Source organism: Bos javanicus, chromosome X (assembly GCF_032452875.1).
Source record: "Bos javanicus breed banteng chromosome X, ARS-OSU_banteng_1.0, whole genome shotgun sequence".
Lineage (NCBI taxonomy): Eukaryota > Metazoa > Chordata > Mammalia > Artiodactyla > Bovidae > Bos > Bos javanicus.
Genome location: NC_083897.1, coordinates 137,110,559 through 137,135,957, shown reverse-complemented (window position 1 = coordinate 137,135,957; position 25,399 = coordinate 137,110,559). Strand labels below are relative to the sequence as shown.

General features: G+C 41.3%; 1 protein-coding gene across 4 annotated transcripts in view; it reads right to left on the bottom strand.

Annotated features, from left to right (window-relative positions):
• The window catches only part of MID1 (midline 1), a 194,817-nt gene that overhangs the window by 35,259 nt on the left and 134,159 nt on the right, over positions 1–25,399 (bottom strand). For all 4 annotated transcript variants that reach the window (XM_061408168.1, XM_061408166.1, XM_061408167.1 and 1 more), the window contains exons 4-5: positions 16,868–16,975; positions 6,742–6,890 (exon numbers count right to left, since the gene is read on the bottom strand). In XM_061408168.1, the coding sequence (XP_061264152.1) occupies positions 6,742–6,890; positions 16,868–16,975 (257 nt within the window). The remainder of the gene's footprint in view (positions 1–6,741; positions 6,891–16,867; positions 16,976–25,399) is intronic.

Below are 25,399 nucleotides of genomic sequence, written 5' to 3'. Positions count from 1 at the left end.
TGGGCTTTTCTCTAGCTGTGGCGAGCAGCAGCTACTCTCTGTTGCAGTGCACAGGCTTCTCACTGCAGTGGCTTCTCTTGTTGGGGATCATAGGCTGTAGGGCGGAGCATGCGCTGTAGGGCGGAGCATGGGCTATAGGGCCTGTGGGCTTCAGTAATTGCAGTTCCCAGGCTCTAGGCACAGACTGAGTAGTTGTGGAGCACAGCTTTAGTTGCCCTGTGGCCTGTTCCCAGACCAGGGATCGAACTTGTGTCTCCTTCATTGGCAGGCAGATTCTTTACCACTGAGCCACCAGGGAATCCCAACGCATGCCATCTTGATGGTGGGGACTTGGTAGAGTGGAAACGAAAAGAATGAAAGTTCCTAAGCTTCAGGGGCAAAGACTGACAAAAAGACTCTTGGGAGATGACTGCACCATTTAACACCTACACATTATTATTATTATTTTTTGATGGAAGGAAAGATATTTATGTTTGGCTACAATTTCAAATTCTTATCTGGAGTGACAGGGGAGTGGAGATCTGCCAAAGTCAACATTATAGGCCATGTTTATTCCCCAAATCCTTGTTGCCCATCTTTTGGCCTTTCAGATAAATTGCCCAAATCCCCCAGGGCCCTCAGACTATCCTACTTTCTCAGTTCTGTGCTTTTAGTCATGTCTGTGTGTGTGTGGCGGGGGGGTGGTGCGGGGGGGAATATGTGTGCACATGCTTATAGGTATGTGTGTGTCAAGCTCTTACCATACTGGAGGAAATAAGGGTATTGCGTCCTACCTTGATGTCTCATGGGGTGGGTTGCACATTACTTCCTCTTCCTATTTTTTTAAATTAATTCATTTGGCTGCACCGAGTCTTAGTTGCAGCATGTGGGATCTTTAAGTTGTGACATGTGGGTTCTACTTCCCTGACCAGGTATTGAACCTGGGCCCCCTGCATTGAGAACACAGAGTCTTAGTGACTGGGCCATCAAGGAAGTCCCTACCTCCTCTTTGTATTTTGACTCTGATGCCCCTAATCTCCATGACACTCAGTTGCTAGCAGCCACTTGGGGCCAGTGTTGTGGAAGGAATACATGTCTAGAGCTACAGTGCTTACAACATTTCCGCCAGTCAATGCCAGGGGAAGATTCTCTACCCTGCTCCCTTAATATTGCCCACATTCCTGACCTCTGACAATGGAATTGAAATGGGTCCCTCTCAGGTCGGTGGGCTATGATGCACATCACCATGGGAAAACCTGGTGAGGTCTCATAGTAACAAAATGTGGCTTGCTTTTGTCAACTCAGGATTTCCCAAATGCATTTGACTCTGAAGCCTTGTTTTCACACCAATTAACACCCAATAGGACACATTTCAAAAATCACTCATCAGATGCACTCTGATTCTTATGATGAAATGACATCTTTCTGGTAGATGACTGGCATTCTCTGCATTGTATTCTGGGGAAGTTGGTTGGATCCTTGAATTGCCTATGGAGGTGTGGGACAAAGACTTCATCTGATAGAATCGAAGTCCCTCCTAGGGACCGAAGTCAGCCTGGCTCCTCTGTCCATGGGATTCTCCAGGCAAGAATAATGGAGTGGGTTGCCATTCCCTTCTCAAGGGGATCTTCCCGACCCAGGGATCGAACCCACAGTGCCTGCGTCTCCTGCATTGCAGGCATATTTTTTACCTCTGAGCCACCAGGGAAGCCCCTTGATACAGATAATTTGCTGCTAAATGCCTATTATTTCACACCTAATTTTGGTACCTATTTTGTGTATTTTCATTTTTTTCATGTTATGTCATTATGTTATTCAAGATAGCTTTTAAAATCATTGTATGACCTTTTATTGCATGATAAACTAACTCAACAGTTCTCTTTTTCCTTTTTCTGGGAGATACATACCCCTTGATGAAGAGATTCCATAGTGAAAAATACTGTCAGCTGTTGAGTAATCACGGCTATTGGCCTGTGAAGTGCTTTACTGGGCTTTTGCTCCTTGCTGGTTTACTGGGTGCTGGTGGAACAGGAGTATTTTGGTCTCTAATATACAATTTATGGAGAAGGCAATGCTCTAATATACAATATGGAGAAGGCAATGGCACCCCACTCCAGTACTCTTGCCTGGAAAATCCCATGGACAGAGGAGCCTGGTGGGCTGCAGTCCATGGGGTCGCTAAGAGTTGGACATGACTGAGTGACTTCACTTTCACTTTCAAATGCAATTTTTTTTAAGTAGTAGACCAACTTTGTTAGGCTTAGATTGAGTAAAGAATTTTGCTTATTTAACATAATTTTAGAAAAGTGTACAAAAAACCGCTCCAAGAATGATATATTAGCGAGGCTTGAGTATATAGTCCATTATAACAATCCATTTGGATCCATTTAGTGAGTGGGAAGGAGAGAAATTAGCATTTGTTGCACATTTACCTTGAGATAGGATCTCAGTTGATATATTTGTTAAATTATTTCATTTTATCCCTACAGGAACTGTATTCAGTTCAGTTCAGTCGCTCAGTCATGTCCGACTCTCTGCGACCCCATGAATCACAGCACGCCAGGCCTCCCTGTCCATCACCAACTCCCGGAGTTCACCCAGACTCACGTCCATCAAGTCGGTGATGCCATCCAGCCATCTCATCCTCTGTTGTCCCCTTTTCCTCCCACCCCCAATCCCTCCCAGCATCAGGGTCTTTTCCAATGAGTCAACTCTTCACATCATTTGGCCAAAGTACTGGAGTTTCAGCTTCAGCATCATTCCCTCCAAAGAAATCCCAGGGCTGATCTCCTTCAGAATGGACTGGTTGGATCTCCTTGCAGTCCAAGGGACTCTCAAGAGTCTTCTCCAACACCACAGTTCAAAAGCATCAATTCTTCGGCGCTCAGCCTTCTTCACAGTCCAACTCTCACATCCATACATGACCACAGGAACTGTATTAGGTAGGAATGAATAATCACCCTGTTTTATAGATGTCTTCATGCATTCATTCAGATCAGGCAGCTTGCTGTGTCCCGGGGTCTTCATGGTGAAAACAAGATGACTGGGGGACTTGCCCATTGGGAGCACGTGAGGAAACTGTAAGCATCAGGGAGCAGCCCCAAATGCCAGCTGTCACTGCTGTTGTTGTTCAGTTGCTCAGTCATGTCCGACTCATTGCAACCCCATGGATTGCAGTACTCTGGGGTTCCCTGTCCTTCACTCAAACTCATGTCTATTGAGTTGATGATACCATCTAACCATCTCATCCTCTACCGCCCCCTTCTGCTCCTGCCCTCAATCTTTGCCAGCATCAGGGTCTTTTTCAGTGAGTCGGCATTACTCCTGAGCAATTAGCATAGAGCCAAGGGCTTGATTCTAAAGCATATGCATCTCTTACAATGTAAAACTTGAGGCTTTCTCCCCTCTTGGGTTTTTTTTTTTTTTTCATGCTTCTGAATTGAAAAATCTTTATGCAGTCTGATTCAGCTTGTAGGCAAACATGTGCACTTTAAGTGATGTAAGGATGCAGAAAAGTTGCATCCAGTTCTAACTTGAGGAAGGCCTGCAGTATTAAGTTTCCTGTGGCCATTCCACCCTTGACTAGAAGAGTAAAGATGGTTTACAAGTACACAGGTGCCAAAGCCCAAGGCAGACAGACAGGAACAGAGCTGTGACGTCACGTTTTAGAGAAGAATGTTAAGTAATATGAAAACACAAATCCAAGGAACGTTATGGAGTATCTACAACACCGAAGACATGTTTATAGGAGTGGCCAGCAATGTTATCACAACTGTGCATAGAGGTAGCTATTAGGAGCCCAGTTTTCTGAGTCAAAAATAGCTCTTGGACAAAGAATCACAGTTAAAAGGTGACAGTGCTAGGATTTGAACACCGGTTTCCAAATTACAGGGTCAAGGTCATTGCCTTTTTACCACATTCTGGTTGCTGGAAAAGGCAAAGGGCTCAAGAATTGACCAAGAGGATTGACAAATAGAGACAGACAGAGATGGGATGAAGAAACAGAGCGACAAGCTGCTACTGCTGCTAAGTTGCTTCAGTCGTGTCCGACTCTGTGCGACCCCATAGATGGCAGCCCACCAGGCTCCCCTGTCCCTGGGATTCTCCAGGCAAGAACACTGGAGTGGGTTGCCATTTCCTTCTCCAATGCAGGAAAGTGAAAAGTGAAAGTGAAATCGCTCAGTCGTGTTCGACTCTTAGCGACCCCATGGACTGCAGCCTACCAGGCTCCTCCGTCCATGGGATTTTCCAGACAAGAGTACTGGAGTGGGGTGCCATTGCCTTCTCTGAGAGCGACAAGGGCTCCTGGCAAATTTTTACAGGTAGTACGCATTCAAACTTGATGGAAGTTTAAACTTTTCATAAGTAGTATGCCAAGTTTCTTATGGATTTAGTGAAGAGTTTTGCTTATTTAACATCATGTTAGCAAAGTGCACATACAATCACACCAAAAATTATGTAGTAGTGAGGCTTGAGAATAGTGTATTGGATTGGTCAATAAGTTCATTTGGGTGTTTCCATAAGCTGTTATGGAATAAGCCACAGGAACTTTCTGGCAAACCCTATATATGATAAAATTCATTTGTGGAAAGAGCAGTGGGTCACAATTCTATGCTTGATGAGATGGGCCTGTGAGAGGTAGAGTTGAATGGGTCCAGGTAGGACCTGCTGGGTCAAAGGGAGATGCCATGTAGGCATCCATGCTCCTGTTGTGTTAGACTTCAAATGCAGATCTTCTTCCAGAACATTCTATCTTAACTGTTATGGGGCCATGTTCTCTCTCCTGCTAGCTGAGAATTTATCCATGTTAGACTGGCCCAGATTTTTAGGAAGTGCTGAGAAATGCAACTCATACTAGCCATTTCATCTGGACATTGCACAATTTATAGCTGGAGAAAAGAACTAGTGGATCCCAGTTGGAAACCATGATGTAAGTGTAAATGCTGTCTACTTGAGTGTCCCGGGTACACTGGAGTATTAGTGCTGTTTGCAGTTTTTTAACTTTAGCTTGAATATTTCAGGCACCTGGAGGCAGTCCAGATGAGAGCAGTGGAGACAATTAAACACTTGGAACTGACGAGTCCTGAGGAAAGAAGCTGGCTGCCTTTGGAGGAGGGAGGAGATCATTTTAAGGATATAAAAGGGATGATAACCAGCTGTTATCCACGTTCATTGGCAGAGATAAGTATCTAACCAGTCGCAGAGGAAATCTCAAACAGAAGAAAGAACACAAAGAAACCGGCTGGATACTAGACTAGAGCCATAAAGAGACTATACCCTCCTCCCATTGAAGGGATACTGGAAGCGGAAATACCACTGCTGACCTCTGTGTGGTATTTTGAGCATCAGCACAGTGTGCAGTATAAGCAAACCCTCAATAAACTGAAGTTTTCTTTCTCTTTCCCTGAAGAAATTCAGGTCAGAAGATGGTAAGTATTTTTTTGCCCTAGGCCAAGGGCTGGCAAAGTCCAGTGTGTGTGCTAAGTCACTTCAGCTGTGTCCAACTCTCTGCAACATGGACTGTAGCCCACCAGGCTCCTCTGTCCATGGGATTTTCCAGGCAAGAATACTGGAGTGGGTTGCCATGCCCTCCTCCAGGGGATCTTCCCAACCCAGCGATCAAACCCACATTTCCTGCATTGGTAGGCGGGTTCTTTACCACTAAGCGCCACCTGGGAAGCCCTGGCTGAGGGCCAGATCTGACCTGCTGCCTGTTTTTGCCAGTAGTCTTATTGGAACACGCCATTGCCCGTTCATTTGCATCTATACTAGGCTGCTGGAGACCTATCATGGCTGAGTTGAGTAGTTGTCATGGGGACGAGATAACCTTCATAGCTGAACATATTTACTCTGGTCCTTTATAAGCAGAGTTTGCAGAGCCCTGCTGCTGGATAAAGATCAGGAAGAAGGAGCTGTCTGGGGTCTTCCAGGGATAGGCTTCAATTATTGCTTTGGATAAAGGTGAGTTGACTCTGAAAATTCCACTGAATGAAAAGTCAATGTCAATGGCATTGGCTGGAGATGTCATGCATTTAGGTGGCATGAGGTGCTTTTCTTGGGCTCCCCAAGAATTGCTATAGGTGTTTGCATCAGTGAAGGCGAGTAATTTTATGCCTATCAAGTATGTGCACTGAAGGTGCAGTGACCCCTGTCAGTTTCACTGCTGAGCTGTCCTTTCAAATCACATAATGTTTATGTCCCCCACCATAGAATAAAGATTTCCAAAGGAGGTGGTATGAAGTTGACAGTTGGGTCTTCTCTCTCCCACATGAGTTGGTCTTGACCTTTGAGGAGAGGCAAAGCTTCTCAACCAAATAAAAACAGCACTCACAGAGAACAACACCTGGGTGGTTTTAAAAATTAGATAAGCCTTGAGATGGAAGAAAAGATTCCCTTTTATGTTTTGGTGTTCATTTTGATTCTTTGTTATCAAGTATATGATAAGATCAGGTCTGAGAGTCACAGTAAATGCAGTTTTGTGCCATCCTAAGCTTTCTTCCCCAGTAAAAGAAGGCAGATTTTATTCTTTCTAACTTGCAGGCTCTTGTTTCTAAGGCCTTGAACTCCCGGCTGATACTGAAAAGGCTTTGACAGGTCAAAGGGAAGCATTCTGAGCTGGAACAAAGCAACTCAAAGCCTCTATTCTCTCTGGTACCCAGCCTTGAAAATGCAAACAAAAGCAAGGCAGGGCAAGGCCAACCAATCACAGTCCAGACACGGGAGCCCAGGCACTGAGAATTTCCCAGTAGCCCCTGCACTCACCTCTCAGTGATATTCTTAGCGGTCTGTAGGAAACGCGCGTGATCATTCTCCTTCAGAGAGTGTTCTGCTTGGGAGATGAGTGATGCCGACCGCTCGATGCACTGTTTGCAGTTTGCAATCTGCTGAGCCAGTTTGCGAAGCCTCATCACCTGGAACAAAAGAGGCACAGAGATGGTTGGTTACCCGGGTGGGCTTGCTTAGTGAAAATGCATTGTGCTGGACTCTCGCAGTGTGCGAGTTCGGTTGTGTGCGAGTCATCCTTCACTAAAAGTGCAAAAGGGAGGCAGAGAAAGCTGTGAACCCCAGTCATGGCACTCTTGTCTGAGCTATTCTTTATCTTCTTGGAGAAGTGTCACTAATTTGTTTCAGGAGGAAGCCCTGAATTGCGAATTGCTTCCCTGTTAATGGGGAAAAAAGGTGTTGCCCAGTGTGAGTTAGAGGGTCACTGGGCCTCTTCCCTCAGCTATTCTAACACAATGACTGTAAGATCACAGGGAACCCTGGAACTTTCTCTATCATATGTTTTCAGCCAATGAGAAAATAAAACATCGCTGTAGGTGCAAAACGTGTGGCTTAAGTCAAATCAAAAGTTCTTTGCCATCCATGTAATAAAATGGTGATGTAAACACATTAGATAGTACTATTTCCCACACTATTGCAAACTCATGTGTTAAATTAACAGAAAGGGAGCATTTTTTCCATTGATTAATATTTTTCCTGTTCCACAGATGAGAGAAAGCCAAAAAAAGCACAGCTGGGCCATTTCCCCTCACCGGGAACGTCATTTCCAGGCACTTTGTGCTTGCTTGATAACTAAAACTATTTTGATAAGCAGTTCCCAGTCCGGATAAAAATGCTCATTTGGTTCCAATCTCCATTCCAACTTCTGATTCCGTCTTGCTTGAAAACGACCCTCAAACATAACTGACCATCACCTCGGGGCAGGCTGCGATAAGTCCATGGTAACCCACTTGACCGGTTGCGCTGGTGTTTGGAGTGTGCTGGGAGATGAAGCCCTCTGGCCAGAAGCCAGGGGAAAATGAGAGTGCTAATTGGAACAGCAGTGCACCCTGTGTGCGCGGGCCCCCGCCCCCCGCCAGCTCAAGTCTACACAGCCTGGGACAGGTCTTGGCCGGCTTTCTGATCATTCTGGAATGGAAAACAGCCTGGGGTGAAAGGGTAGGGAGGAGGCCAGTTCATCTGTCTTGCAGACAAGGCTGGCTTGGGTTCCCTCCAGAATTCCTGCTAACTCCAAGAAATTCCTCCTTTCTCCAAGTCATCATTATCATCCCCGTGCAAGTCTAATCGAAGTAAAGGAAGGAAGGAGATGTCAGAACTCGAGGCCTCTGAGGACTGTCCAATTTCAGCTCTGTTGTACCAGAGCAGACAAAGGAAATGAATGCTGAACTGTGAGGCGGCAGCCACAAGATTGCAGGCAAGAGTGAGATTCTTGAAAGTCAAGGGTTAGAGAAATGAAGTGTCAAAACTCTGGGGCATAGAGTATGTTATCTTAAGCCCGGTAAAAGATTTACCACATTATATATAATTACAGTGACCATCACTGCCGATTAACTGTGTTTGTTAGTTGAATAAAATGACGCTTATCGTACACCAAATAGAATTTAGCTTCTAACAGCATTATATCCAGAGGTAAAGCTCAGAAAGGCATCGAGTCCAATTCAAGATGTTGGAACACATCCAGAAGAAATTGTCAGAGGAAGGAATACTTAATCACAAGTTACATGGTAGAACTGAAGGTATTTAGTATAGTTCTAACAGCAACAAAACAAATAAGGTCCAAGTATTCCTTTTGAATAACTTCATGTCCTTTCAGTATACGTTGTAGTGATCACACAGATTACAAATGGAAAAATGCTTGACCTGCACTTTCTTCTTAAAAAAAAAAACAAAAAAACACAAAATTCTGTCATGATGCTGGAAATTCAAAGTGACATAAGAAGAAAAGGAAAAAGGTCCTAAATCATGCATAAGTTGAATTCAAGCCAAAATGAGAGCCGCCTTAGAAAATATACAAATGTTTTACAGAAGACAACTTGGTTTAATTTTAATTTTACTCTGTGTAGAATTCCATCTGATAGACCAGACCGGAGCTTTATAAGCCTGGTGTGCACAAGAATCAGTTGGGGATCTCTTAAAGAAAACCTGTAAATGTCTGGGCCAACATTTCGAAATCCTAGGTGAGGAGTTATAATTGGCGGGCTGTGGGAATCTGCATTTTAACAAGCAATAATGTTTTTTGATCTGCAGGTGATGAATCACCAGAATGGATGGGATTAGCATTTAAAAAAACTAAATGAAAGAGGAGAGGAGAAAAGATAGTAGCAGAGTGCATTCCTTGTAGAAAGGGTAAGTTGGGTTTGGTAAAACTTACTTCTCTATGTGTCCGTGTGTCAGTGCTGGGTTTGATGTATTTTTTACTGTGGGTTTCAGTAAAAAAGAAAGAAAAAAGAAAAGAAAACCACTTTCCTAAGTTAGTTCACAAACTATGGTCTATGGACCATATCCAGCACAAAACCTGTTTGTGTAAATAAAGTTTTATTGGCACAGGGCCACATGTATGTGTTTATGAATCATTTATGGCTGCTTTCACACTACCATTTCTCACTATACCAGCAGTGAGCAGTAATGACAGAGCCTACAGGTCACAACTGAAAATATTTATTATACCTGGCCCTTTACAAAGTTTGCTGACCTAAATGATTCTAATCGGATGGCCATGATTTGGATCACATTATAATGAAGCACTGTCCTACATGGTACCACACTTCAGGATCAGACACTGAGTATTTAGCAAAATACGAATGCCTTCATTAGAAAACACCATTTAAAATATATTACTTAAATTTTTTTTTCCAAGTTGGCAGTGTTCTTTATTCCTTGGGGAAGTGTGACTGAATGTTGTAATTTGTGGAGTTCACTTCCACAGTCATCATGGAAATACTTTGTTGGAATCTCCTTTTACTGGGGATATAGGCCTATTTATATCAATTTACTTGCTGTTTATTTTACCTTACAAATGCTTTTTAAAGTGGCCCTTTATTTTTCTTTATATTTTAAGTGCTTTTATTATCTACATAGGGTTCTCACCCCAAAATTGTTTGGTTCAAACCATTGAGTCTCAATTAACAGAAGTATCTTAACTGACAATAAGGACTATACTGAGCATTTTTATAAGGCTATACAAAAGCCCTGACATGGACTCCAGGGTAATTACCAGCAATTTGGGAGACTCAGAGCACATAAAAGTAGTGATGAGAAGGGACCCCCTTTTGTTTTTAGCTGCAGCTTTCTCAGATATGTGTCTGAACATAAATAGTTTGCTTAACCTGGAGTCTGCTGTCAGCTTTTCATGTATTGATGTGTGGATGTGAAATTTATCCCCTTCTGCTGAAGAAATAAGCCAGCTCTTTCTTGGGGAGTCTCAGAGCTTGAGACTCTTCGTCAGTACAAGTATAAAGGCTGTTGAGATGTTATTTCTAAGAAGGTGCAATGGTCTGAGGGAAGGAATTACCAGTCTGTGCTAATGGGTAACAGCATCATCTGATTGGCAGCCTTCCCCAGCCCCTCCCAGCCCCCCCCACTCCCACTGTGGTTGGAGGATATGCAGTGAGTTTGTTTTCTCTGGGTCTAGGGCATTATGACTGGCACTAAATACAGAGGCAAAGTCAAGACGTGGGTCAGATTAACCTTTGTGGGCTCCATGATTCTGCTTTAGCTCCTCACTTCTGAGTGCTGGTCCGAGTGCTTCTCTGGATTGCATTTCTTCAGACTTCCCACCCTGGACACCCTCACTGGGCCCCAAGCCCATACTTGGAGATGCTGGGCAGGGAGTTGGCATGCATGCTCATCTTTTCTTCAAAATGTCTCTCTGACACCCAATTCCCTGGCCAGGGACTTAGTCACTGTGAATTCCCAGGTTAGGGATGAACTAGTCCTTGGTCATGTGCCAAGGTAGTAACTCAATGGAGAGCTGAACTGGGCCTTCATCTTTCTTCTGAGATCACATCCCTGGGCAAACATGCATTTTTAAGAAGGGATATACCTCAAAAGTACAATTTTTCAAGTCATATGACCAATGTTGCCATACATAGCACCAGCGTTAGCAAATGTCAGTGTTTTCATCATATTAGCATAGGATTTTTCAGAAGGCAGTAAAATATTATTGACACTGAAGCCCTTGAACGTCCCTCCCTAATTCATGTCTCTCTCTAGAGGAAAACACATTTCTGATGACTCCCAAACATGCTAATATATGTTTGCCTCAATAGTGTATGCAATTTTTTGTAGTTCATCAAACTGTATATAATATTTCTTATTCTCCATGAATCATTATAAACCTTGCTTCTCTTTCTGTGACTCGTCCATGTAAATATGTATCACCCCCAGTTCATTGCTTTTAATTTCTGAAGACTGTTCCATGGTATAAATACACAAGTTCAGTTCAGTCACTCAGTTGTGACCAACGCTTTGCAACCCCATGGACTGCAGCACACCAGGCCTCCCTGTCCATCACCAATTCCCAGAGCTTGCTCAAACTCATGTCCATCGAGTCATGAGTGATGCCATCCAACCATCTCATCCTCTGTCACCCCCTTCTCCTCCTGCCCTCAATCTTTCCCAGCATCAAGGTCTTTTCCAATGAGTCAGTTCTTGTATCAGGGGGCCAAAGTACTGGAGCTTCAGCATCAGTCCTTCCAATGAATATTCAGGACTGATTTCCTTTAGGATTGACTGCTTTGATCTCCTTGCTGTCCATGGGACTCTCAAGAGTCTTCTCCAACACCACAGTTCAAAAGCATCTGTTCTTTGGTGCTCAGCCCTCTTTATGGTCCAGCTTTCACATGCATACATGATTACTGGAAAAACCTGGTATTCCCATCTCTGTAAGAATTTTTCAGTTTGTTGTGATCCACACAGTCAAAGGCTTTAGTATAGTCAATAAAGCAGAAGTAGATGCTTTTCTGGAATTCTCTTGGTTTTTCTATAATCCATTGGATGTTGGCAATTTGATCTCTGGTTCCTCTACCTTTTCTAAATCCAGCTTGAACATCTGAAAGTTCTCAGTTCACATACTGTTGAAGACTGGCTTGGAGAATTTTGAGTATTACTTTGCTAGCGTGTGAGGTGAATGCAGTTGTGCGGTAGTTTGAACATTCTTTGGCATTGCCTTTCTTTGGGATTAGAATGAAAACTGACCTTTTCCAGTCCTGTGACCACTGCTGAGTTTTCCAAATTTGCTGGCATATTGAGTGCAGCACTTTTACAGCATCATCTTTTAGGACTTGAAATAGCTCAGCTGGAGTTCCATCACCTCCCCTAGCTTTGTTCATAGTGATGCTTCCTAAGGCCCACTTGACTTCAGACTCCAGGATGTCTGGCTGTAGGTGAGTGATCACACCATCGTGTTTATCTGAGTCATGATGATCTTTTTTATATAGTTCTTCTATGTATTCTTGCCACCTCTTCTTAATATCTTCTGCTTCTGTTAGGTCCATATCTTTTCTGTCCTTTATCGAGCCCATATTTTCATGAAATATTCCCTTGGTATCTTTAATTTTCTTGAAGAGATCTCTAGTTTTTCCCATTCTGTTGTTTTCCTCTGTTTCTTTGCATTGATCACTTATAAGTTCATTGTCATAAAACAGCTTTACTGAGATACAGGTAATATAGAAGAAACTGCACATAGTTCAAGTACAAATCAGATTAGTTTTCAAATATGTGTAAACCCATGAAAGAGTCCCCATTTTCAAGGTAATGAATATATATATATATATATGTATGTACGTATGTATCATACCCCCAATTCTCTTCCTGCACCTTTGTCATTTATCCTGCCCACCCCTCTGTCACTCATACTTAAGCATTCACTGATTTGTTTTCTGCCACTGTAGCTAATTAGAAAGAGTTGTTTCTGGAATTCTGTATGAATATACTCATGCAGTATACACTATTTTCTGTCTGGCTTTTTTCACTCATGATTCATGTTGTCACATGGGCTTCCTTGCTGAATAGCGTTGTATGGAAATGCCACTAATCATTTCTGTATTCATCTATTGATAGCCTTTGGGTCATTTGCAGTCAAGGGCTATTGTTGTTGTTTAGTCATTAAGCTGCGTTTGACTCTTGCAACGCCATGGACTGTAGCCTACCAGGCTCCTCTGTCCATGGGATTTCCCAGGCAAGAATGCTGGGGTGGTTTGCCATTTCCTTCCTTAGGGAATCTTCCTAAACAAGGGATCTCCTACATCTCCTACATCGGCAGGTGGCTTCTTCACCACTAGTGCCACCTGGAAAGCTATTACCCTTAATATTACCATGAAAATTCATGTCCAAGTTTTATATAAACATCTGCTTTCATTTTTCTTGGTAAACACCTAAAATGGCTGGCTGGAAGGGTACGTGTATATTTAACTACTGAAGAAACTGTCAAACAGTTTTCTAAAATACAGTTTCCATTCTTAGAACCGTGTGTGAGTTACAGTTAATCCACATTCTTACCAGCACTTGGGATAGTCCATCTTTTTAATTCAACCATCCTAAGAGGTAAGTAGTTGTATCTCACTGAAGTTTTACTTTGCATTTCCTTAATGACTTAATGATTTTGACCATCTTTTCATGTGCTTATTTGCCATCCTGATACCTTCTTTGGTAAAGTAGCTATTCAAATCTTTTATCTGTTTTGGTGAAGGGGTCATCTATTTCCTTAATCATGAGTTTTGAAAATCTGTTATATATTCCAGATACACGTACTTGGTTAAATAAATCATTTATAAGTATTTTTTCCTAATGTGTGGTTTGTCTTTACATTCACTTAAGAGTGCCTTGAGAAGTTACTTTTGATAATATAAAATGTATAATTATCTCTTTAGTTTGTAAATTTTTTTTGTTTGTTTTTGCCACTGTATATAATCTTGGGCCAACCCAACGTCACTAAGATTTCCTCCTGTGTTTTCTCTTCTAGAGTCTTCATAGTTTTTACATTTAAGTATATGACCCATGTATATTTAATTTTTGTATTTAGTGTGAAGTACAGATCAAGTTACCTATTCTTATGTGTAGAGTTTCCCCCTGTGGAGGCTGAAACTCAGCTTCCAAAATTGCCTGAGTTTTCTTTGCAACTTCAGTGTAGATATTTTCCCCTCCAAAACTTCTAATTTGTTGCTTTTATATCTATTTTTTCTTATTTCCTAGCTTCCTTTTTGTGGTTTCACAACTTTCTGCTCTTCTAAGATAGAAGTTATTCCTCTATGGATCTCTTTGAACATCTAAATATTTTCCCATCAAATTCCTTTCATCTGAGGTGAGAAAATGTCTTCGTTGATTTTGTTGGGGGTGTTTTAGAAATTCAAGATGTCTTTATATGCTTTGGAATTGCGGTTTGGGTTTCAGTTTTCAAAGGGCAGCAGTCATTCGTAAGTTTTTCCTCCCTCACTCACCTGGCTTAGCCTACCCTGTCTGTCTTAGTCACCCTCACCTCATCCTTGGGGGTCCTCATGCAGGAATCTTGCAGGAATCTTGTATTATCTCTGCATTGCTGAGGCTCTCGCATTTTGTGTAGGCATCAGAAACAATAAGTGCAGAGCCAGGCTCCAACCCAACCGACTTGCTCCAGACTCCCAGGCCTGAAGTTTGCCAAAAGCTCTGACCCAAGGTGGAGGCTGGCAAGAAACTTTTCTCAGTCCCTTTCAGTGAGCTGAGAAGCCTATCTCGTTTGGGGCCCAGCTATGTGTCTCTTTGCTTTTCTCTTGTACTACGTTCTGGATCACAGACACATTCAGGGCAGAGTGGGTACACCAGAGCATGAAGCCCACATATCATCATGGCTGGAACTGGGGACACCCTTTCGCTACTTTGATCTAGTTTATGAGAGTAACCCTCATGCTGGGGAGGTAAGTAAGGGAAAGGAGGACCTGCTGGCCAGGAGGTTGTGGTGGAGTCATTGCAGGCTGAATAAGGGCCCCCAAAGATGCCCACATCCTAATCCCAGGAGTTTAAAAAAATGTGACCTTACATGTTCCTTTATAGAGGCGTCTTGGCAGATGTGACTAGATTCAGAATCTGGAGCTGGGGGAAAATTATCCTGGATTATCTGGGTGATCCCAATGTAATTATAAGGGTCCTGATGAGAGAGAACCAGGAGAGTCTGTGCCAGAGAAAAGAGATCTGAGGCGGGAAGTAATGCTCAGAGTGATGTGATGAAGAAACCATCAGCCAAGGAATGCTGGCGGCTCCTATAAGCCAGAAAAGAAATGAATTCCGCAGAAATTCCGCAGAAAGAAACCATCAGCCAAGGAATGCTGGCGGCTCCTATAGGCCAGAAAAGAAATGAATTCCGCAGAATTCCGCAGAAAGAAACAGCACTGCTAAAATATTGACAGGAGCCTAGTTGTGACTGGTTTTAGACTTCTGACCTCCAGAAGGTCAGATAATAAATCTGTGTTGTGTTAAGCCACTAAGTGTGGTAATTTGTTTGAGCAGCAGTAAGGAAGTAATGTGTATTAAGAGCTGATCCCTGCACGTGACCATGTAAGGGCAAACAAACTGCCTTCCATATGCATATTAATAATTAATTACAATTGTTTTCAGGCTCTCATGTGTCTGAGAACCTGGAAGATGTCAGGTATTAAGAAATATACACATGGTGCCTGATGATGGAAGAGGACACAGATCCAATACAGATTCCAGACTGACAGTATAATTTCTATGTGGGGTAAGTAATTGTTTAACACATCTCAGTCCATCCTTGGCCAGGGAATAATTTTTTAAAAAAAGCTTCATTTTGTACAGGAGTATAGCCGATCAACAATGTTGTAATAATTTCAGATGAACAGCAAAGGGACGGACTCAGCCATACATATACATGTATCCATTCTCCCCCAAACTCCCCTCCCATCCAGGCTGCCACATGACATTGGGCAGAGTTCCCTGTGCTTTTCAGCAGGTCCTTGTTGGTTATCCATTTTAAATATAGCAGACTGTACATGTCCATGCCAAACTATCTCTTCAAGTCAGAGAATAATTTTATATTAATTTGATAATCCACTGGAACAGCTTCAAGACTTATTTGATTTGACTTTAACTTTTGTGATCATCATCACATTGTACATGTATAAATGTTTTTCATTCTACATAGACAAAGCAGTCTAGAACATTATACAATGAGAAATACCTTTCAAATTTTGTAGAAAACCAAAGAGCATAGACATTTTTTTTTGTAATCTCTATATACTACTTAATTCTTGCCAATTGGATTTAATTATACATATTTCCTTATAGTTATGAGCACTAATAAGGGAAATTAAAGAATTGATTTGATAATGAACAAACTTTTTTATTTTTAAATATTTACAAAATTGTCTTGAAGGTGGCAGAGAAATGGGATAAAGTGGATCAAAAATCTATCAATACAAATATGACTACTTTAAAAATAGAATAAAGTGATTCTAGAATTATCAACATTTTGAAATAAATTTTGAATAAGATGGCCATAAAGAATATAATTTAAACTGGTGAATTGCTTTTTGAATATAGGGCACTGTAAAACCATGGGAATTTCAGCCATATAAACATTAGAAAAGAAATACTATTAATAGATCCACAAAGGGGTTTATGATACAGTGCAATGATAGGAGTTTTGCCACCATGAAATGACACCTGTCTAAATTCCCTCAGGGGCATGAGAAAGCACTTCATAATTTCTGTAGATAAAGACTGATTTATTTAAACATTTATTTAGTGCTGTGTTAAGTGCTGGGATACAGCAGTAAATGTAAAATGAACTCTTCTCTATGAAACCCACCTTCTCCCAGAGAAGAGAGACAGAAAATTGGGGCTCTAATATACCAGAGCTCCAGGCTGTGCCTGGAGTTGGGTCATGGAGCAGCCTTTGCATTGCAGGTGTGTTCAGGAGACCATCACACAAAAGAAGGGTGGAGCAAAAACTGGCCCATGGAGGGGCTTTGACCTACATCCTAAAGACTTAAAGAGTACAACCACAGAAAATACAGAAAAAGGAGGCATTCAGTATTTCTTAAGCTATTGGCGTGCATGGGAGTATATTTTCTCCAGGTAGAGAATTTGAAACCTTCTGCCCTAGAAATCGTACCTTTCCTTCTTTGATCTTGGTTCCAATGATTTGTCGTCTTTGCTGAATGATCTCAATAAGAAGATCACATTCCTCCATCAATTTGGCTTCTTGACGTGATGCATTGACCTATGGGATAGATAAAATGGTGAGCATTAATTTAGTGTTTGTTTTCCATTAAATGCTCCTTTTTAAGATGTAGACTAGTAAATTTCTATTAATTGCTAGAAAGATATTTTATTTAAAAATTTATTGAGGAAAAGTTGCTGTACAATCGTATGTAAGTTAGGCGTACAATATAGTGAGTCACAATTTTTAAAGGTTATACTCCATGTCTAGTTATTATTAAATACTGGCTATATTCCCTGTGTTATACAATATATCCTTGTAGCTTATCTATTTTATACATAGTAGTGTATACCTCCTGGGTTGGGAAGAGCCCCTGGAGAAGGAAATGGCTACCCACTCCAGTATTGTTGCCTGGAGAATCCCATGGACAGAGGAGCCTGGTGGGATACAGTCCACAGGGTCACAAAGAGTCTGACACAAGTGAGTGAGTAACACACTTTCACAGTTTATACCTCTTAATCCCCTACTACGTCTTCCCTCTCTCCACTGGTAACCACTAGTTTGTTCTCTAAATCTGTGATAAAAAGATGTTTTCAATGTTAACTCTTCTTCCAATTATGCAGGGATGGCAAATATAAGACTTACATGTCTACTCTCTACCTTGCATCCTTGGAAAACATTTATTAGCCATCTCTTTTTGCTAAGCCATGCCCAATCTCAGGATCATTCTTAACACATCAAGTATGTAGCTATTACCAATTAATTGAAAATTGATATTTGCAATTCCTGTTTTTATATTTTGAAGGGAAGTGCAGTTTGAAGCTACTAAACAAAAGTTAAAGTAATACTGTTCTTTTATGGAGGATAGATAATGATCAATATCTTTTGGACACATTTTCCAAAAGCAAGCTAGCAAGGTGGCATCACATTTATTTAACTTGTCTTTTATATACAGATGCAAACTTTGTGTTTAGTCACTATGAAAACATCAAAAAGGAAAAGGATGGTTGAATATTTTATAAATCTTATGACATAATTTTAAATGTTATCTCTGGAAATCTGGGGATCTACCATGAAAGCCTGCCATTCTGCTGGCAAGGTCGATCATTGTCAAATGGCTTGCATTTGAAGTTTGTAAGGCTCACTGTATGCAAGAAAGGGTTAACATTAGCTCATTCTTGGCAACTGGGCTTGGGAAATACTGTGCACATGCTGTGTCTTCCACCTCATGATGATTCTGAAATGTTACTCATAGAGACCCAAAAACCACAGCTGTGGGAGATGGAGATAGGACAGGCCCGAGTTTTATGATTTTAACACAGCACCGGAGAAGTGGCTATGCTGTTATAAAGAATGCCAACAGACAATTGATGATTCCAGTATAACTCAGGGTCAGGGAGGAGACAGGGCCCAGACATGTAGCCCTTTTGATTGGGCATACTTTATTTAACTAGAGTAGTTTCAATCTCTATGAGTGAGATAAACTGGAAGTGGGGTCAGGAGTTCTTGTCATTCCTTTTGACTTCATACTGAATTTAATAACCGACAACAACCGAGCTGTGAAAAGGATGGCAGTCTATTGAAACCATGGACCCATTATGATGGAGAAAGTGAAATTTGTGGAAAATAGCACCTTACACTTGAAAAATATCTCCTGGCATGACCCCTAAGAGCTAAGCTGTATTTGAACATGGACATACAATCAAGGTAAATCTGACCAGAGGCAAGCTTCTTGTAGGGATCTTTGGGTGTTGTATGACATGAGGCATCTATTCCAGGCACCTGGAGCCATATTTAACATGGAATAGACATTCAAAAACTATTTGTTCAATGAATAGATAGTGAAAATGACCTTCCAACAAGAGGCAAGGTAACATGTAATCAGGTATCCTGGTATACTGCAAGTAGGTAATATGTGGGGATTGAACGTGTTGGTTTCCCAAGACTGTGTAGACACAGAAGTATGTCATCATGATTCTTTTTAGGGGGAAGGTATTGATTTTCCTTATGGCCTTATTGAAATATTCTTTGTTATCATAAAATTCACCCATTTAAAGTGTACAGTTTGTGGGTTTGAGTGTACTCAGAGTTTCAGAATCATCATCACAATCTAATTTTAGAAAATTTTCCACACCCCCTAAAGAATTTCATACCCATTTGCAGTAACTCCATCTTCTGAATACCTACCCTATTTGAGGGCATAGGTGACCACTAGTCTATGATCTGTCTCTTTATGCATTTGCCTGTTCTCTGCATTTCATATAAATGGAATCAAACAATATATGATCCTTTTTGGTCTGGCTGATTTCACTTAGCATAATGTTTTCAAGATTGCTCCGTGTCATACCATGTGTCAGTACTTCATTCCTTTTTATGCCAAATATTATTACAGAAGTAATACACCACATTTTGTTTATCCGTCCTCTAGTAGATGGACATTTGGGTTGCTTCTATTTTTTGGTTACTTAGAAACAGTATCACTGTGAACATTCATGTATAAATTTCTGTGTGCACATATGTATTCATTCTTCTTGAGTATAGAAGAATTGCTGGGTCACACGTCAACTCTGTGTTTAACTTTTTGAAGAACTGCCAAACTGGTTTCCAAAGGGGCCGCATCATTTTAGATTCCAAGAACAAGTATGTGAGGCTTCCAGTTTCTCAACATCCTTGTCAACACTTGACACTGTCTGTCTTTTCTGTTTTATTCATCATAGTGGGTGTGGAGTAGCATCTTATTGTGGTTTTGAGTTGCATTCCCTGATGGCTAAAGATGTTGAGCATCTTTTCATGTGCTTATGGAACATTTGTGTACCTAATTCAGAGATGACTGTTCAGATCTTTTGTGCCTTTTGTAATTGGGCCATTTACCTTATATAGTTAAATTCTATGATTTCTTTATATATTTTGGGTACTCAGTCCCTTATTAGCTATGTGCTTAGCAAATGTTTTCTCCCATTCTGCAGGCTGCTTTTCATTTTCTTGATGGTAACGGTAGAAGCACAAACGTTTTTAATTTTGATGACGTCTAAGTGATCCACTGTTCTATTGTCACTTGTGTTTTGGTATCACAGCTAAGAAACCTAATCCAAGGTTGTGAAGATGTATGCCTCTGTTTTCCTCTGCAAGCTTTATCTCTTACACATATAGCTGTGAGCCATTTTAAAATAAGTTTTATGTATGGTGAGAAAGAGGGGTCCAACTTTATCCTTTTATTTATGGATATCCAGTTGCTAAAGCACAAAAGAAAATTCTTTCCTCCATTGCAGTACCTTAGCACCTGGTCAAAAATCAATTGCTATATTGTGAGGTCCTTAGGTTTTGACATTACTGCTAACATATTCTCCGCTTAAAGATTTTTTTCCAGTTTTGACTAGACCTAGTGAGACCATCAGAGAAGGAAATGGCAGCCCACTCCAGTGTTCTTGCCTGGAGAATCCCAAGGACGGGGAGCCTGGTGGGCTGCAGTCCATGGGATCGCACAGAGTCGGACACGAGTGAAGTGACTTGGCAGCAGCAGCAGCAGCAGTGAGACCATGCTAGTCACTCTCAAGCAGGTGGTATGGAGTACAAGCTCTTCTCATGGGATGATTTTGAGAAAGTCAAGGAGTATCTCTGTTTCTAAGTTTCTGTATGTTGTAAAATGAAGTGAATATTGCCTGAGTAGGATCATTGTGGTAAATACAATACCACAATATATGAGGAATCATATATGAGGAAATAACTTACATTATGAAGCCATAGACACATGTGAGGTAGTACTGTCTGCATCAAGAAGCAGTTTCGCTAAGAGACTATGATACAGTTTACGATCTATGTCACTCTCAAAATCACTGCAATTTGGGCTACTCTATGGTAGGAAAAGTGTGACATTTCCAAATTTTTGTAACACTACCAATCTTCCATTCCAACAGGTACAATAAAGTGAGTTGAATGCTATCCTATATTTCTAAACTCTTTCCACTACAAAGAAGTTTTCCACAGTAGTGCAGTTTGATGTGTTAAAATGTTCAAAAATGCTAAAGATCTGATTGGACTTCATTTGTATATAGGCTATTAAATCAAATATAGCAGGGTATATGGGTTGCCTGCAGTGTGTGCAGGTGTTTCTAGATCTTGGTTTTGGTTTGGAAGCTGGCCGCTCCCGGTTATGATTTTACCTTTTATGTCTGCTTCTGAAACCTGTGCAACATCACAGGAAAAGAAATGCAAATCAAAAAAAAAAAAAAGAAATGCAAATCAAAACCACAATGAGATACCACCTCAAAGGGGTAAGAATAGCCATCAACAAAAAATCTACACAAAATACTGTTGGCAGGCATGTCAACTGGGACAGACTCTTGAATAAATAAAGCACTGTTAAGAAAATAAAGTACTTATTAGTAAATTGGGGTTCAATTGAATTAAATTGGAGGAGAAAGAAAAAGTATTTGAAATCAGCTTGTGCTACTGCAGAGAGGCAACCAGAACACTTGATTATGGAAACTCTCCTTAGCTCTCTTTAGAACACTGTATGTGTCAGAGCTATTAAGTAACCAAGTAAGTCTTCTAAGCTTTCTTAGCACTGATTCATTACCTCTTTTTAGAACAATATATGTGTCACAGTAAGTAACTAAGTCTCCTTAGCTCTCCTTAGAATACTATGTGTCAGAGTAAGTAACTCTCCTTAGCTTGCTTTACAACACTGTATGTGTCAAAGTAAGTAAGTAGGTCAGAGTCCTTAGCTGCCTTAGCTCTCCTTAGAACACTGTATGTGTCAGAGTAATTAAATATGTAAATAGGTAATTCTCCTTAGCTCTCCTTAGAACACTATACCTGTCAGAATAAGTAAGTAACTAAGTAAGTCTTAGCTCTCCTTACCACACTGTATGTGTCAGAGTAACTAGGTAACTAAGTCTCCTTTATCCTCCTTAGCTCTCCTTAGAACACTATGTTTCAGAGTACATAAGTCTCTTTAGCTCTCCTTAGCACACAATATGTGAAGGAAAGTTACATGGCTCAAAATAGCCAGGATTTAAAACTCCCCTCTGGGTCCTCCCCACCATTCTATGCAAAACAAAGAACTCTGTCACCCGAAGTTAACGCCCAGCTCCCAGCCGGTCCAGCCTCTGGTCGATCTCCAGAATTCCTTGCCCCAGCCGTTTAAGAGATAACTACTCCAAAAGACCTTGGAGAAGAAGAACAGGGCCCCTTAAGACAGTATATATAGGCATATATGTGGAAATCTACTTACTCTTTTCTTGGGTTAGTGTAGCTGCTCACTAATCTGACTGCTGCCCCTTCTCGCCTCATTAAAGGTGATCTGTTGCTGTAAGTGCTGGTCTCATTATTTTTCTGAACCTCGCCTTCTCTAACTCCCTTACCCTACAATGTGTGTCAGAGAAACTAAGTGAGTCCTTAGCTCTTCTTAAAACACTGTATGTGTCAGAGAAAGTAAGTAACTAAGTCAGTCTCCTTACCACACTATATGTGTCAGTGTAGGTAAGTAAGTCTCCTTAGCTGTATTAGAATACTCTATGTGTCAGAGTAAGTAAGTAAGTAGTTAAGAGAAGGAAATGACAACCCACTCCAGTGTTCTTGCCTGGAGAATCCCAGGGACGAGGGAGCCTGGTGGGCTGCCGTCTATGGGGTCGCACAGAGTTGGACACAACTGAAGCAATTTAGCAGCAGCAGCAGCAGCACATTATGTGTCAGAGTATGTAGGACTCCTTAGAACACTATATGTGTCAGAGTACCTAAGTAAGTCTCCTTAGCCCACATTAGCTCTACATAGAATGCTATATGTGTCAGAGTAATTCTCCTTAGCTCTCCTTACCTTTCCTTAGAACACTATGTGTCAGAGTAATTAAGTAAGTAGGCAAGTCTTCATAGCACATAATATGTCCAAGGAAGTAAATATATAAGGATGACTCTGTATCTCTGATTAGCTCTCCTGAGCCCTCCTTACAACTGTATCCATCAGAGAAAGTAAGTAACAGTATGACACATATTACTTACATTCTCTGACACATATAGTGTTTTAAGAAGAGCTAAGGACTCAGTTTCTCTGACACACATTGTAGGGTAAGGGAGTTAGAGAAGGCGAGGTTCAAACAGTATGAAAAAGCAAAATGAGAGGATACTAAAAGAGGAACTCCCCAGGTCGGTAGTTGCCAAATATGCTACTGGAGATCAGTGGAGAAATAACTCCAGAAGGAATGAAGGGATGGAGCCAAAGCAAAAACAATACCCAGCTGTGGATGTGACTGGTGATAGAAGCAAGGTCCGATGCTGAAAAGGCAATATTGCATAGGAACCTGGAATGTTAGGTCCATGAATCAAGGCAAATTGGAAGCAGTCAAACAGGAGATGGCAAGAGTGAACGTCAACATTCTAGGAATCAGCGAACTGAAATGGACTGGAAGGGGTGACTTTAACTTAGATGACGATTATATCTACTACTGTGGGCAGGAATCCCTTAGAAGAAACGGTGCAGCCATCATGGTCAACAAAAGAGTCTGAAATGAAGTACTTGGATGCAATCTCAAAAACGACAGAATGATCTCTGTTCGTTTCCAAGGCAAACCATTCAGTATCACGGTAATCCAAGCCTATGCCCCAACCGGTAATGCTGAAGAAACCGAAGTTGAACAGTTCTATGAAGACCTATAAGACCTTTTAGAACTAACACCCAAAAAAGATGTCCTTTTCATTATAGGGGACTGAAAAAGTAGGAAGTTAAGAAACACCTGGGGTGACAGGCAAATTTGGCCTTGGAATACAGAATGAAGCAGGGCAAAGGCTAATAGAGTTTTGCCAAGAGAACGCACTGGTCATAGCAGACACTGTCTTCCAACAACGCAAGAGAAGACTCTACACATAGACATCACCAGGTGGTCAACACCAAAATCAGACTGATTAGAGCTTTTCCATCTTTGGCTGCAGAGAATATATACAGTCAGCAAAAACAAGACTGGGAGCTGACTGTGGCTCAGACCATGAACTCCTTATTGCCAAACTCAAACTGAAATTGAAGAAAGTGGGGAAAACCACTAGACCATTCAGGTATGACCTAAATCAAATTCCTTATGATTATACAGTGGAAGTGAGAAATAGAGTTAAGGGAATAGATCTGATAGATAGAGTGCCTGATGAACTATGGATGGAGGTTTTGTGACATTGTACAGGAGACAGGGATCAAGACCATCCCCGTGGAATAGAAATGCAAAATAGCAAAATGGCTGTCTGAGGAGGCCTTACAAATAGCTGAGAAAAGAAGAGAAGCAAAAAGAAAGGAGAAAAGGAAAGATATAAGCATCTGAATGCAGAGTTCCAAAGAATAGCAAGGAGAGATAAGAAAGCCTTCCTCAGTGATCAATGCAAAGAAATAGAGGAAAATAACAGAATGGGAAAGACTAGAGATCTCTTCAAGAAAATTAGAGATACCAAAGGAATATTTCATGCAAAGATGAGCTCGATAAAGGACAGAAATGATATGGACCTAACAGAAGCAGAAGATATTAAGAAGCGGTGGCAAGAATACACGGAAGAACTGTACAAAAAAGATCTTCACGACCAAGATATTCACGATGGTGTGATCACTCACCTAGAGCCAGACATCCTGGAATGTGAAGTCAAGTGGGCCTTAGAAAGCATCACTACGAACAAAGCTAGTGGAGGTGATAGAATTCCAGTGGAGCTATTTCAAATCCTGGAAGATGATGCTGTGAAAGTGCTGCACTCAATATGCCAGCAAATTTGGAAAACTCAGCAGTGGCCACAGGACTGGAAAAGGTCCGTTTTCATTCCAATCCCAAAGAAAGGCAATGCCAAAGAACACTCAAACTACCGCACATTTGCACTCATCTCACACGCTAGTAAAGTAATGCTCAGAATTCTCCAAGCCAGGCTTCAGCAATACGTGAACCTTGAACTTCCAGATGTTCAAGCTGCTTTTAGAAAAGGCAGAGGAACCAGAGATCAAATGGCCAACATCTGCTGGATCATCAAAAAAGCAAGAGAGTTCCAGAAAAACATCTATTTCTGCTTTGTTGACTATGCCAAAGCCTTTGACTGTGTGGATCACAATAAACTGTGGAAAATTCTGAAAGAGATGGGAATACCAGACCACCTGACCTGCCTCTTGAGAAACCTATATGCAGGTCAGGAAGCAACAGTTAGAACTGGACATGGCACAACAGACTGGTTCCAGATAGGAAAAGGAGTACGTCAAGGCTGTGTATTGTTACCCTATTTAACTTATATGCAGAGTGCATCATGAGAAACGCTGGGCTGGAAGAAGCACAAGCTGGAAGCAAGATTGCCGGCAGAAATATCAATAACCTCAGATATGCAGATGACACCACCCTTATGGCAGAAAGTGAAGAGGAACTAAAAAGCCTCTTGATGAAAGTGAAAGAGGAGAGTGAAAAAGTTGGCTTAAAGCTCAACGTTCAGAAAACGAAGATCATGGCATCTGGTCCCATCACTTCATGGGAAATAGAT